At 41.7% G+C, this 13589-nt stretch overlaps 1 protein-coding gene across 2 annotated transcripts in view; it reads right to left on the bottom strand.

Moving 5' to 3' along the window:
- Window positions 1-10036: 10036 nt before the first annotated feature.
- Window positions 10037-13589, bottom strand: part of LOC147666348 (E3 ubiquitin-protein ligase TRIM17-like) — a 142975-nt gene continuing 139422 nt past the window's right edge. The window contains exons 3-4 of one of the 2 annotated variants that reach the window (XR_015304838.1): window positions 12327-12851; window positions 11345-12029 (exon numbers count right to left, since the gene is read on the bottom strand). Coding sequence is in view for 1 of the 2 variants with exons in the window: in XM_086949104.1 (XP_086805230.1) it covers window positions 12603-12851 (249 nt within the window). In the remaining variant the exon portion in view is untranslated. Of the gene's footprint in view, window positions 12852-13589 lie in introns of both variants that reach the window. The other variant, XM_086949104.1, reaches the window with a different exon arrangement.

The following is a 13589-nucleotide window of genomic DNA, read 5'->3' as shown; positions in this document are numbered from 1 at the left end:
TATTCCAATGCGCAGGGCCTAGTGGGAAACTAGGAACTACACTACAAAACCTGTCGACTGGGTCTGCAATCCCAAGGATTTCGCAGTGGCTCTGCTATCCTTAAACCTCTGCAAGGCCAAATCTGCTTTTTCCACCAAAAACTTCGACCAGTCAAAGGGCAAATCGACAAGAGTAGCCAGGACATCAGGTGAAAATCCAGAAGAACGAAGCCAAGCTTGCCTTCTTGTAGATATGGAGGAGCCCATAATTCTGGCTACTGAGTCAGCCATATCTAGACCTGATTGAATAACTTGTCTAGACACAGCCTGCGCGTCTAACAGAACTTCAATAAAGTTTCCCCGCTCCTCTTCAGGTAACTTGGGGGCCAAATGTTTTGCTGAATCCATCAAAGCACAAGCAACAGCACAATAGACAAGTGGTATTGGTCGATTTCAGAGCCATGCTAGAAGAGGAGAAAACCATTTTAGCTGATTGTTCCATCGTTTTTGAGTCTCTGTCAGCTGGGGTCTGAGGAAAAGCACCTGAAGGTTGCTTGGAGTAAGATGCCTGCACCACCACACTCTCTGGAGACAGATGTGAAGAGAGAAAACCTGGATCCCCTGGTGCAGTCCTATACCTTTTAGCCACAGCCTCAGAAACGGCAGGCGCAGAGAGTGGTTTACGCCAAACCTCGAGGATAGGATCCAACAAAGCTTCATTAAAGGGTAACAGAGGCTCAACTGTGGAGGACGATGCATGCAAGACCTCTGTCAATAAATTTCGCTGATATTCAGCAGTAGGTAACTGCAAATCGAAAATCTCTGCAGCTTTACTTATTACTAAATGGTAAGAATGTATCTCCTGAGGTGGTGAAGCCCTTGTAGAAGAGAGTTCCCACTCTAGAGAGGTATCCAAACTGCTTGCCTCCTGCATTCCTTCAAATTCATCCAGAGACTCTTCCAACTCGCCTTCTTCTACCTCCTGTCTACGGTACTGCTCTTCTTCTAAAAGCCTCTGAGCTTCTCTCCGTGAATGAATCTGTGCATGTGGCGTCCGTGGCGTCGTACATGGCTCCGGCTGCGCCGGTTTCAAAGGAGGCTCCAAAGGAGGCACGAGATCCACCCAAGGCCGAGAGGAGGGCTCACCAGACGGCTCCGAGGATTCCATCTACAGCGTTGAGACTCTCGGAGCCGGAAATTGCCTGACGGCGCCATTGGCATAAAAGGCATGAAGGGTGCCTGGGCATAGTGTTGGGGCACCCCAAGTTGATTGCCAGCTGACCCACGCGATCAGATGGTGCTCCGGATTGGAAAGCCTCCCTTATAAAAACATGTACATAGCATTTAAAAAATGCGACAGATCCGCTTCTGGAGCAGGGAACTGTGGATATGGATTTGAGCCAGTATTCAAATGGAAAGTGTCCGGCGTTGGAACATTCGGATCCACTGCCGGATTCACCGGTTCAATCTCAGGCACAGGAGAAGATGGAACATCCTTAAACGACTCGGCGTCTGAAGCTGGTGAATTCCTTGGCGCCCGAGACTGCACCGGAGTGCCTCTAGGTGAACAAGACTTCTCCGGAGTCACACGAGTAGAAGGAGAGGGGGAAAAAGATGCTCAATCCTTACGGCGATGTCGAGGGGCAGGCAAAGGTGAACTCGAAGCCTTACCCTTTGACAAGCGGCGCTGAGATGCATGCCTTCTTTTTTTCTTATATTTCCTCGACTTTGATGTATGTGAGATCGACGACTTCGACTTATCTCGATTTCACCCTCTATCTTATTTGTTCACCTTGGCCAGAAACAATTTGACTTCCCATTCTTTAAGTGCTTTAGGATTCATTTTCCTGCATCAGGAACAGTCCTCCACATCGTGATCCAAAGATAAGCACCATAAACAATCTTTATGGGGGTCAGTGATGAACATGCGACCCCCACATTCCCTACAGGGTTTAAAAGCAGACTTTCTCGAAGACAACATCACGTCTAGCAACAATAAAAGCAGAAGGAACAACAAAGTAACTTTTCAAAATATGAAGAGTGCTAGAACACCGTTACCCGTCGACTTTGCGGAAAAAAGGGAACTGATGTCATCACGCCGACGATGCTCTCTTATGGCTCCTGTGACGTCATGCGTAGTCGCGAGGGGAGCCAACGTCCTCCTTGGCGTGGATAGCTAGGTAAAAATTCTGTGAAATGCTGGTGCAGGGGATATTTATAAGATGAGGAATCCACAGGCAGATGTATCCGGCAGATGTATCCATCAGAAAAGATGATGCATAGGGCTTTTTTTCTCCTGCATGCCTGCAGTGCGGTTGGGGTCCGATGTGTCTAGATGGTCTAAAGTTGTGGGGTTTAGCCTCTTCTTTGAGAAACCTTCACGTTTGAATATGCAGGGGGATTTGGTTAATTTATTCCTGTGGGGAAAGGTGGAGGGGGCACAGAAAGCTTATAGAGGGACTCCTCATGATAATCACTGTCCATGCGATAGCCATATATGCCAATACCTTTTTTTTAACGTGGTGGAATGACTACAAAAATGATGAATGAGAGTAAGAACCACAGCACATGATGGGAGAAGGACCAGTTTGCTGGGATCGTTGTAAGACCAAGACAATTAAATGACACTTGTATCAACAATTGCTACTGCCCTTGGGAGCACAGGAACAATGCAGTGCTGCAAGCTCACTGTAATGCAAAGTACCTCACTTCAGGAAATAGTGAAGCCATTCATCCAAGGAGAAGATGTGAATGGTTAGATGCCTGAATGCAAAACTAATGGTGTCATGTTATCTGTAGAGTCCATGCCATATAGATGGAACACCATACTGCTTTTGGTGATGGGAGATTTGTACTGTGAGTGCAGGAGCTCACAATGGTGATAGGCCACAGGCTTTGGGTGTGTGGATGACTCATCCATCTGTTGCACATTCCGGATTCCTTCACCCTGCTTTGCTATGTTGTCTGTGACTTTAGAGGACTTGTTTGCCAATGACCATTGACAGGTCCTGAGTTGGTTCTGTTTTGTTCTGAATTGTGCTCACTTGTTTTAGACAGGGTCATCTTTTGTGATATATCCATACTTGCAAAAAGGGTCTGGAAGATCATCTGCGTATCCATCAGGACCTCCCTAACACTACTCCAATTTAGGAACTCTCCCCTCTTTAAAGAACAATACGCAACAATGCATTAACCACTCATTATCCACCTACCTCTCTCATCACTTGTTGGCTGTCTGCATGTCTTTGAACAGGAACAGTGCTCCACTGCCTTTTGGCTAGGTTCGCTTTATAGAAATAGATTATACATAATTCTTCCTGGAAATGTGGCACTTGATGCTCAGCATGGCTTTCAGTGACATCGAGTTCTCTCTCTATTGATTTCTGCAGGAAACTTATCTTGATACCTCCATATTTTGACACTGAAGTAGGATAAGGGAAATCATATAGGAGGTAACGATGCAGCAAGAAACGTCTTATGTGTTATTAGAGTAATGCTTGGTAATGCCACAATGTGGAGCGCCATGGAAATTCAGACATAGGCCAACCTTGGAAGTGGTAGGTTCCTGCATGGGGGAAATTGAAACAAACCTCATGTTTTTTTTAGGTATCCCAGGCAACCAATAAGAGAGAGGGGGATCTGCCATCTAGGACAGTCTCCTTTGTATATGCAGACTGTAAAACATATATGGCTGTGTTATCTTTCCTTAAGGCTAAGGGAATGACTGTTGTGAAGCCGAAAACTTGAAAATGTGTATAGTTTATCTAAAAACAATGGGTGTGGGCAGCACCCTGAAACTCCCTTAAAAACATATTTATTTGCTCAACTGCAGAGAGGATAGGAACGGATGTTATAAGCATAGTCATACAAGCGGTCATCTGTAAGTGTCTGATAAAGGGACGCAACAGCGAGAACATTGCGCTGCCACACGGGGATGCAAGAACAAAGCTCACCAGCTGATTTCCAGAGGCATGCCACCCACACCTTGCACATGCAAGCGCTCCTGACCATTCTATTTGTATGGGAATTTCTAGCTAAATTAGAAAATCCATAGTTCCTTAAAGATCATGTTAGTAATATATGCCATCAAATGAGCATGAACGATGGATTAAACCCAGATCTTTGTGATTGGGGTGAATGTTTGCATTGTTCAGCATTCCATCAATCATTTGTTCCTTTTGCTTTTGTCACCCTAAATGGGAAGTGTATGCGCAGACGTGGGTCCTGTGCTCACTGCACCACCGAATTCAAGCTAGCCTGGCTGATGAGGAGTGATGCCCCAAAACTGGTTCCAGGATGCTTGTTTCCGGTCCAGGGAGGGCCTGGCCTGGCAGTTCGGGCTGGACTGCACCCACGAGGAACAGGGTCAAGACTGATTTGCATATGGCTGGGTCCAAACGGGGGTGGCGTAGTGAGCAATAAAGGATGGATTAAACCCTGATCTTTGTGACTGGTGTGAACATTTGCATTGTCCAGCATTCCAACCATCATTTGTTCTTGTTCCTGTCAAATGTACATAACACGATCAACACTGATTCTACCACAACTTGCTTATCAGCATTACCAACGAATCGTTAAGAGGGCAGACTACAATGTTTACAAAAATCCACTTGTATTTGATTTTGTTAAATACATGATACAGAGGGTAACATTTTTTAATCAGTGTTGCAGGGTGTATGTTTAACGAATGGAGCAAATTACTGAGCTACAATTTAATAAAAAAATGTCCATATGAGAGGATTGACAGTGAGTTGTACTAATGAATATCCAGGAATGTTCCAAATATAACCATTTAGTTTGCGTGGGTGTGCAGCAGCTCAACAGAGGACGAGTGACCTGTCATCAAATTTTCGGCCTCCCCTTAAGACAGCTTTAGCTGTGTGTTTACTAAATCTATTGCTTTCAATACATTACATGTATTGAACGTGCGCTATGAATCAGTCGCTTCCTCATGACTGGATAACTTCCCTGCTCCTGATTTGATAGCTTTCTTCCACAGGTTTGCATTTGTCCTTTCCAGAAGCATTGCAATACATGGAAGAGACAGTTTTTCTCTCATTCTTTCCCCTTGTTCTTCCTCCTCCCTAATCCATCCCTCATCCCCTGCATCCTCCTACTGTGCCCCTACCCACTGTCCCTCCTTTAAAATAAAATAAAAAGTTGTTGCTACCCTATGTGCAATCGGCGGGAAGACATCTAAAAACGGTTTGCTTAACATTATACAAGAGCTGCTTAGAGTTCAAGTATATGTGCACTGTTAGAAATTTAGTTTCTCATTGGCAGAGGTATGCACCCTGTTCAAGCAGGAACTGCAATCCTAGTCAGGGTAAGTCACAACACACTCTAAATTATCCTGTGCTCACACTCTGGTAGCTTGGCACAGAGCAGTCAAGCTTAACTGAAGAAGCAATGTGTAAAGTATTTGTGCAACACTTCAAACAATAACACAGTGAAAACTTAACAAAAATACTCCACACCAGGTTAAAAAAATTAAGAATAATGTTATAAATAAAACAACAATGACAAAAATCCAGTAAGTAGAAGTTGAGATATGAATTATTAAAGAATAAATGTAAATTAGCACTTAGAAGCAATAAGCACTTAAATGGATTATCTGGTAGCACTAGACTGACACAAAGTCAAAAGTTAAGGATGACTGCGATAGAGTGCATGCTGGATGTAGGGATCCACTTGGGCCTCCTGAACCAAAGTACCTTGATCCGAGATGCTTCGTCATCAATGAGGATGCCAAATACAGCCAATATGATGCATCAGGGTCAAGCCACACAGTGGACAAGATGCATCGATTTTCTCCATTAAAATGCAGTAATGCGTCGGTCCTGGGTGCAAAACACTGGTTCCGAATGCGATGTGCGGCTGTGCCTAACTCAGTAGGCGATGCCTCAATTCCGAAGGTGATGTGCCAGGTTTGCTCCATACAACAATGAGGATGCCCTGGGTCAGACTCATGCAAACGCAAAGATTCACTGGTTCCAATGCAGATGCGTGGGTTCTGGATGTCAAGCACCTTAGGCCTCACTTCAAGGGTCCATACTGGGCTGGCATCACTTGGCAGGGCAGACTCAGATGGCCCGATTCACAAAGGTAAAGTTAGACCAAAAGTCTAACTTTGGCCAAAAGTCTAACTTTACTACTCTTCTGTATTCACAAAGGTAAGTTACCACTAGTAACTTTACTACTAGTAACTTTACTATTAGTACACTTACTAACAGTAAAGTTACTAGTAGTGATGCACCTGTGTGAATACCGAAAAGTAGTAAAGTTTGACTTTTGGTCAAACTTTAACTTTGTGAATTGGGCCTTAAATTTTGACCTGAAGTCTAAGTTTAAACTTTAGGTCTAAATTTAGACTTTAGGTCTAAAATAAGACTTCAGGTCTAAACTTAGACTTCAGGTGTAAAGTTAGACATTAGGTCCGAACATCGACTTCAGGTCTAAGTTAACCTTTATGAATCAGGCCCACAGCTAGAATAGTCCAGATGCAGGCAGTTGAGGTCTTTGACATCTTTGAGACTTAAAACAGCTGGCAAGCCAGCAAGTCATTGGAGTCACTCTGGTTTAAAATGATGCATGTCCAGACCTTCTCACCAAGGCAGGCAAACCGCAGGCAGCAAGGCAAGAGCACAGCAAGTCAGATGTCCAGCAAAGCAGCAGTCCAGCAGAGTGGCAGTCCTTTTAGCAGCACACCAACGCTTCTTACTGGCAGAGTACTTTACAGTGCAAACACAAGGTGATGATGGACAGAGTGCTGAAACTTTTCAGATACTCACCCCCAGTCACAGAGCTGGTTTGAGTCAATCATCGTTCTTTAGCTCACTTCCCCGCCTCAGTGCAGACCCAGCTATGTGCAAATAAGTCTTGACCCTGTGCCTCATGGGAACAGTCCAGCCCAAACTGCCAAGCCAGGTCTTCCCTGAACAGGAAACAAGGATCCTTGGACTGATTTCGGGGTAACACCCTTCATCAGCCAGGCTTGGTTGAATTCAGTCACAAAGTGAACAAGGGACCCACATCTGGGCATACCCTGCCAACTTAGGGCAAACAAAGCAAACACAAGAAGATGATGGATGGAGCGCTGAATCTTTTACAGTACCAGAAGTGTACTGAAAGTATGGTGTCAGAGGTCCAGTACTTATACCCAGTTGTGCCTTTGAAGTGGAGGAGACTACAAAGAAAGCTTTGAAGTACACAACAGTCATTCCTTCCTGCCATGGCTCGAAACTCAATACAGGGTGGTATGCAGCTCATTGTGTATGGACAGGACACAGCAAAGTCAGGTGTAAGTGTGATGCTGTGCCCAGCTCCTCCATCCAATCTCCTGGGAAGGCTCATCAAAACACCCCTCAGCTCCCTTTGTGTGTGGCTGTCTAGAAGGAATACACACAGCCCAGCTGTCACCCAACGCAGACTGAACAGAGACAGGAAAACGGCACCAAATGGATGGCTGCAGTAAGTAAATGACAACTTTCTAAAAGTGGCATTTACTAACCTGCAATTTGAAATCCAACTTCACCATACATTGTTATTTTAAATTGTGAGTAAATTGACACCAAACTTGAAAGATCTATCTCTGCACAACTGGGAATTACAATTATAAGATGTAATAAGGTATGGCCAATGTTATCCTATAGGAGAGATAGGCCTTGCAGTAGTGAAAACCAAGACATGTAAAACTTAAAAGTACATGTCCTGTGTTTTTAATATATGGTACCCTGTCATGTGGGTCATATAGGGCCTATCTTACAGGTGATGTATATGTGTAAAAAGGTGAGGTTTAGGCCTGGCAAGAGATTTATCTGGTCAGGTCGAAGTGGCAGTGTAAAACTGTACATACAGGCCCAGCAATAGCAGGCCTGAGCATTGGTTAGAGGGCCACTGAAGTGGGTGGCACAATGAATGCTGCAGGCCCACCAGTAGCATTTAATTTATAAGCCCTGGGCACAAGTAGTGCACTTTACTAGGTACGCACAAGTAAATTAAATATGCCAATTGGAGCCAAAGTTACCATGTTTAGGGGAGATAGCACCAGCACTTTAGCACTGATTAGCACACAGTACTAAAGTCTGTTAAAACAATGCCAGAAAAATGGATGCAAAAAAGGTGGGGTAAGACCACCATACATCTATCAAGTTTAACGTGCACGCATGTACAGCACGCATTGCCAAATGGGTTTTACTTTATTTGATCAAATCACATTGAAGGATAACTTCCACAGATGCAGACATATCCATGGTGACCATCTTTGAACAGGATATTCATTTAGAGTTGGCTCTCATAGATGTGGTCACAACAATGCACACCTTTTCATGATTTTTTAAATATTTTAACCACATGGCTGCTAGGCGTTTTCCCGTCCTGTGCTGAGATATGCAGGATGCCATTATTCATGACGAGCTGGCCTTGTCATCCGCGCACGGCAGGTAAGCGCCATGACGAGCCCAGCTCGTCATTAGCTTCGAAGGGGTTAATAAATGCTGTTCTAAAATAGCCACAATAGATGTGTGCACATTCACAGAGGCTAATACTATATAAATAAATGAGGTTAGTACTATGATGTATGTAGAAGCGATTTCTATTAAAATTCAATATTGTTGTCTACCCTGATTTTTCCGGATTTTCTCCTGCTTCATATATGAGACAGATAGGGAGCTTAAATTGAATGTAAGACTTCTATTGAGAAATCACTGCCTCGTTCTCTATCGTGTGAGGATTTCGATCCTAAAATGGATGATTGTAAAACACAAGTGTTTGCTGCCCAGTGGGTCAAGAACTTCATCCTTTAATAAGGTCTCATCTAATAATGGCATTACAACTAATAAAAGCCCCAACAAGGATGGTCCATGATTCGTGAAAACATCACCCACCTCGACAAAAAATGTGTTTCTGGTGGTAATCAAAGCATTAAAGCCTTCATACAAGGCACAAATCTAAGGCTCTGGAGCTTAGAAAATAGATGGTCTATTATAGAAAAGAGTTAACGAGGTAGAATGAAGAATTCGTTGTACAGAAGATGCAGTAGTAAAAGATAATCAACTTCAGTCTGAGATTAACATTCTTTAAAAAAAACTTGCAGAAGACTTTGAGAATCACAACAGAAGGAATACTATCAGACTTTATGGTCTTCTTCAAGACAATAAGGGACCAGACCCAATATATATTTTTTCAAAGGCTTCCTCTCAAAGGTGTTGGGCGTGCCAGATTCTACTAATTTTAACATTTAAAGAGAACATTGAGTGGGCCAAAAGCAAGCAAACGGCCTTAATGCTTCAAAAATGAAACTGTTTCAGAATTAGACGAAGATATGGAAACAGTGAGCCCTTTTTCTTCCTAAATACTTTTTGTTGAATGTTTGCTGTAACGAAGATTTAAGTATCTTCTCTTATATTTGTAAATCTCTGTTATGCTATCCACTAATATCATGCATTTTATAGTTCGATTAATTTGTAGAGGATTTATTTGTATTGTGTCTTGTCTTAGTAATGATTCCTGTTATGGTTTATCCTTCAGAAGCTTAAAAAGGTCTCTATGGAAAATGTTTCTGGTTTTCTATCAAAGTCAAATGCTATAGATAATTGAAGGAAAAACAGAGCAAGGAAACTATTCTCAAATTTTTTTAAACTGAAAAAAGGCATATAAAAAATGTAATCTTTGGTACTTGTGGAAGGTCATACATTATTTAAAGAATTTGTATAGTTCAAGCATGTTTCACAAGTTGTACAACGAACGTTATACAACAGAGAATTGTACTAATAAAGAGGTATTGGTTATGATTCATCTTCCATTGTAAAATCCACATAATATCCCATGTTGATTCGTCTTCTCTAGACAAGGATACTTCATTTGAGGAAGTAACAAAAGTTAAAAAATCATTGGCATAGTGTAAGTCACTGGGACCAGATGGTTTCCTAATTGAATTTTATCTACAATTTATCACACCTCTGCTAACCAAATTGTTAAAATTATATTCATGTTTTTCTTCCACAAAGAGACGACAAGGATACCATTCTTGATGATATGCACTGTCTTCTATCAAAAAAGGGGTGGGATCCAAAATGGTGTAAAATTATTGACTGATTTCTTTGAACAGCATGTATTCCAAGATTTTTGTGAAAATCCTAGCTATGCACTTAGAATCATTTATCCTTCAACTAATAGTAATTGAACAATTAGGTTTAATGAAGGGAGACTTTCTTCAGACAAGACAAAAGTGTTCCTCATTATTATCAGTGCTGCTTCAAAATGTAAAACTATTTTAGTTCATTAGCACCCGATGCAGACAAAGGTTTCAAATGCTGGAGGAGAAATTAATGCGAAAATCTTTGAAATAGCATGTCAATATTCCTAAATTTATACATCTAATATTTATCCTTTAAGCTTTACCAAGACTTGGCTTCAATTTTTATTAACTGGAATCTTTCCCCTTATTTGAATTTGGTAAGAGGTGCCAGACAGGAATGTCTTTTGCCACCCTTTCTTATTTTGTCCTTGGAACCATTTTTAAACATATTCATAAAAATATAGAAATGGATTTTGTTATTGGTGATAAATAAGTTAGGATGTCTACTTGTCCAAATTATATTTTATTAGATATCTCAAATACAAATATTTGTTTCCTTTTTTCAAGTAAATTGAGCTGTTTTTAGAAGTCTCAGGTTAGAACTTAAATGTAGAATAATTTAAAAGCCTCCAATCTACTACTTTTTAAAACAATTACAATTTGCTCCATATGACTTGTCATTGAACCTTATCAATATAATTGGGGCAGATCATTGTGTTATCAAGTTTATGCCATTGTAAGTTTTTATTACACTTGTTAAGTTTACAATCATCATCAACCAGACCAATGGAAGAAGAAGTTGTGAAATAGCCTTTCCATGTAGCTGAAATGGGTCAATTGTTCAATTATGGAATTGGAAAAATCAGGCTTTATGAACTGGTCTTTCAACGTGTAGTCTAAACTCAGATTATGAAAGAGTCACAATTTCATGTCCTGCATTATTAAACCATATGTTCAAATACCCTAAAAGCATGATAAAATCTAAGTGCTGCATTAGTTGTGTCTGTAGATCCTTAAAGTAACAGGACTCTTTAGAGTCCAAATCTGGGAGTCATTAAGCAAGTAGGACAATTTGTTCATGTCGGCTAAAGTCATAATGTGGACCCAATGGTTCTGAGACTTCGAAGATGGAGCAATTGTTGTACTAAAGTTATATTTTTGATGCACAACGGCAGCAACCCGCCAGCTTTACCTAGGTGGTCTTTGCACATTACTTTAAAAGAGTGGGTGGCAAGCAATTGATGAGCGGGGTAGGTTAGAATAAAGGTGTAAACCTCTGAAATGTGTGGTTAGGTTGTTTCTAAGGAAAGCTCCCCAGCAGTGGTAGGCCTGGAGATATAAAACAGGGATATGCTGACCCTCTGGGGCAAGGGCCCCTCCATCCTTCACGGGCCCCATTCATCTTCAGGACTACCAACATTTATAAAACATGAGTTGGTACGTTATTGAGTGGTGCTTGGCCACTGACACTGTGTTACTGATTTCAGCTAGGTATGAGTATATTTTCAGAGTGCTGTTTTGGAAGTGCTAGTGTGTTTCGTTTAGGAGTGCATTTACCCCTGGTTTTTCTGTGTGATTATAATCGATGAAAAGAGTTTCATGCAGAGAAACCTCTAATTCAGACTGGTCTTGTGCTTGAAGAAATGAGCGTGTGTGTGATATTTATGTGGCAACAATATTGCTCAGTGAAATTTTATTGAAAAACATACATTTGAAAATGTACTAACTGGTGCAATAGGTTTACAAGACCTGGTTAATATTTTCAACCAATTCCAAAGATGCAGACAAAAATCTGTTAACATGGTTCTCAATATTTCACACACTAACCCCAGCAATGTTGCTACGGGTGGGAACCAGAGGCACGGGGCCAAAGGGCGAGCCAGCCTCTACTACCTTATGAATACATCAAAGTGGGCTGTCCCTTGAATCAATTCCTATGTGTATCTACAGAGTTCTGTAGCGATGCATACACCTGGAGACAGGGATGCACTTCTAAATATAAGTGATGGCCGTGGGGGAGTGATATGTAATTTAAAACCATTACGTTAGTCCATGTTGCTATGTTTATTCAAATGGTAAATGTATGGTGGATAAAACCTAAGTGGACGGTGGTATGGGATAATATTCTCCCTTCACCGTATTTAATGCGGTGAAGGGAGAATAATATCCCACTTAAATTTAGAAGTGCATCCCTGTCTCCAGGTGTATGCCCGCCCTCTATCAAACCAAGTTTTAGAGGGCCATGACAGCCAATGATGAAGCATGACACCGGGCAGTGTGTGAGGCCAGTCCGTAACTTTTTATGAGATGCCCCAACTGGTAGTGCATCGCTACAGAACTCTGTAGATACACATAGGAATTGATTCAAGGGACATCTCTCAATATTTTTAACCAAATCCAGTACAGCAGTCACAAATATGTTTAGGTGGACATGCTAGCACAGCCTACCAATTTCGATACCGCTGACCGAAGCCTGTTAAGACCCCAATGCCCATTTCTAAGGATTGAAGACTTGTAGTGCGAGCAGAAAATATATTTCACAGAATTATTTCATTGCTCTTACTTTAAGCTGTTGGACTAAAGACAACTTCCTCTTTTCCTGTATTGTAGAGATCATCTCATTCAGCGATGATGTGTATTCAGACAATTTGTTGATGGATTCATTCAACATGTGCAGGATTTCCTTCTCTTCTTTATCCAGTTTGGAGAGAAATTGTATTTTCTCTTTTTCCAGGAACTCCTGAAGCTCTTTAAATTCCATTTCAATCCTTTTCCGTTCATCCTTAATTTTACTCTTGGGGGAGAGAGAAAATGTGCAAAGAAACTGTCAAAATACTTTGCTAGCCCCGCAGATTTACAAAATAAAGTGCAGTTTTGTGAGGTAGGACAAATACTCATGCTCCTGACGTTCTGTCTTTCACACAAAGTACAGCACAATTTTCAAAACAAAGTTAGCATTTTACTCCAGTAGGTTTGCTATATATGTCCACCTTTTATAGAATTTACAAAGGGTGCTCATGAGTACCTCACACATTGTTTTTAAACTTCCTGTTTATGACTTTGCAGAGACATTTTGCATTACTCAGTGGCGTTCTCACTGACATAGTTATAGTTAGGGCCACGTTAGGGACTTCCACAGAAGCTCATATACACTACATATACACTAATTATGTGGGTGTCACGGGCGGCACTGGGGCATCCAAGGTAATAATTGGCCTGCTCCTGCTAGCACACAGTATGGGAAACGACTGGGGAGAGGAAGTAGCCTCACGGCTGGAGCGGTCAACCTCTAAACTGGGGAACCGGGTTTGGATCTCGCCAGCTACGCTCAACATCCTGTGATTTTGGGCAAATCACTTAATCTCCCCATGCCTAACAAAGATGAATGTAACAAAACTGGTGCTCTTGTAAAGCGCTTTGATACCTGATATCTTCAGGTCCAGTTTGCGCTAAAAGAGGAATGTGCTCCTGAGTACCTCACACAGAAATCATGTTTAAGACTTTGCAGAGACATTTTGCATTACCTAGTGAT

Source organism: Lissotriton vulgaris, unplaced genomic scaffold, assembly GCF_964263255.1.
Source record: "Lissotriton vulgaris unplaced genomic scaffold, aLisVul1.2 SCAFFOLD_2857, whole genome shotgun sequence".
Lineage (NCBI taxonomy): Eukaryota > Metazoa > Chordata > Amphibia > Caudata > Salamandridae > Lissotriton > Lissotriton vulgaris.
The sequence above is the reverse complement of the archived record's forward strand: the minus strand, read 5'-3'. Positions and strand labels throughout refer to the sequence as shown.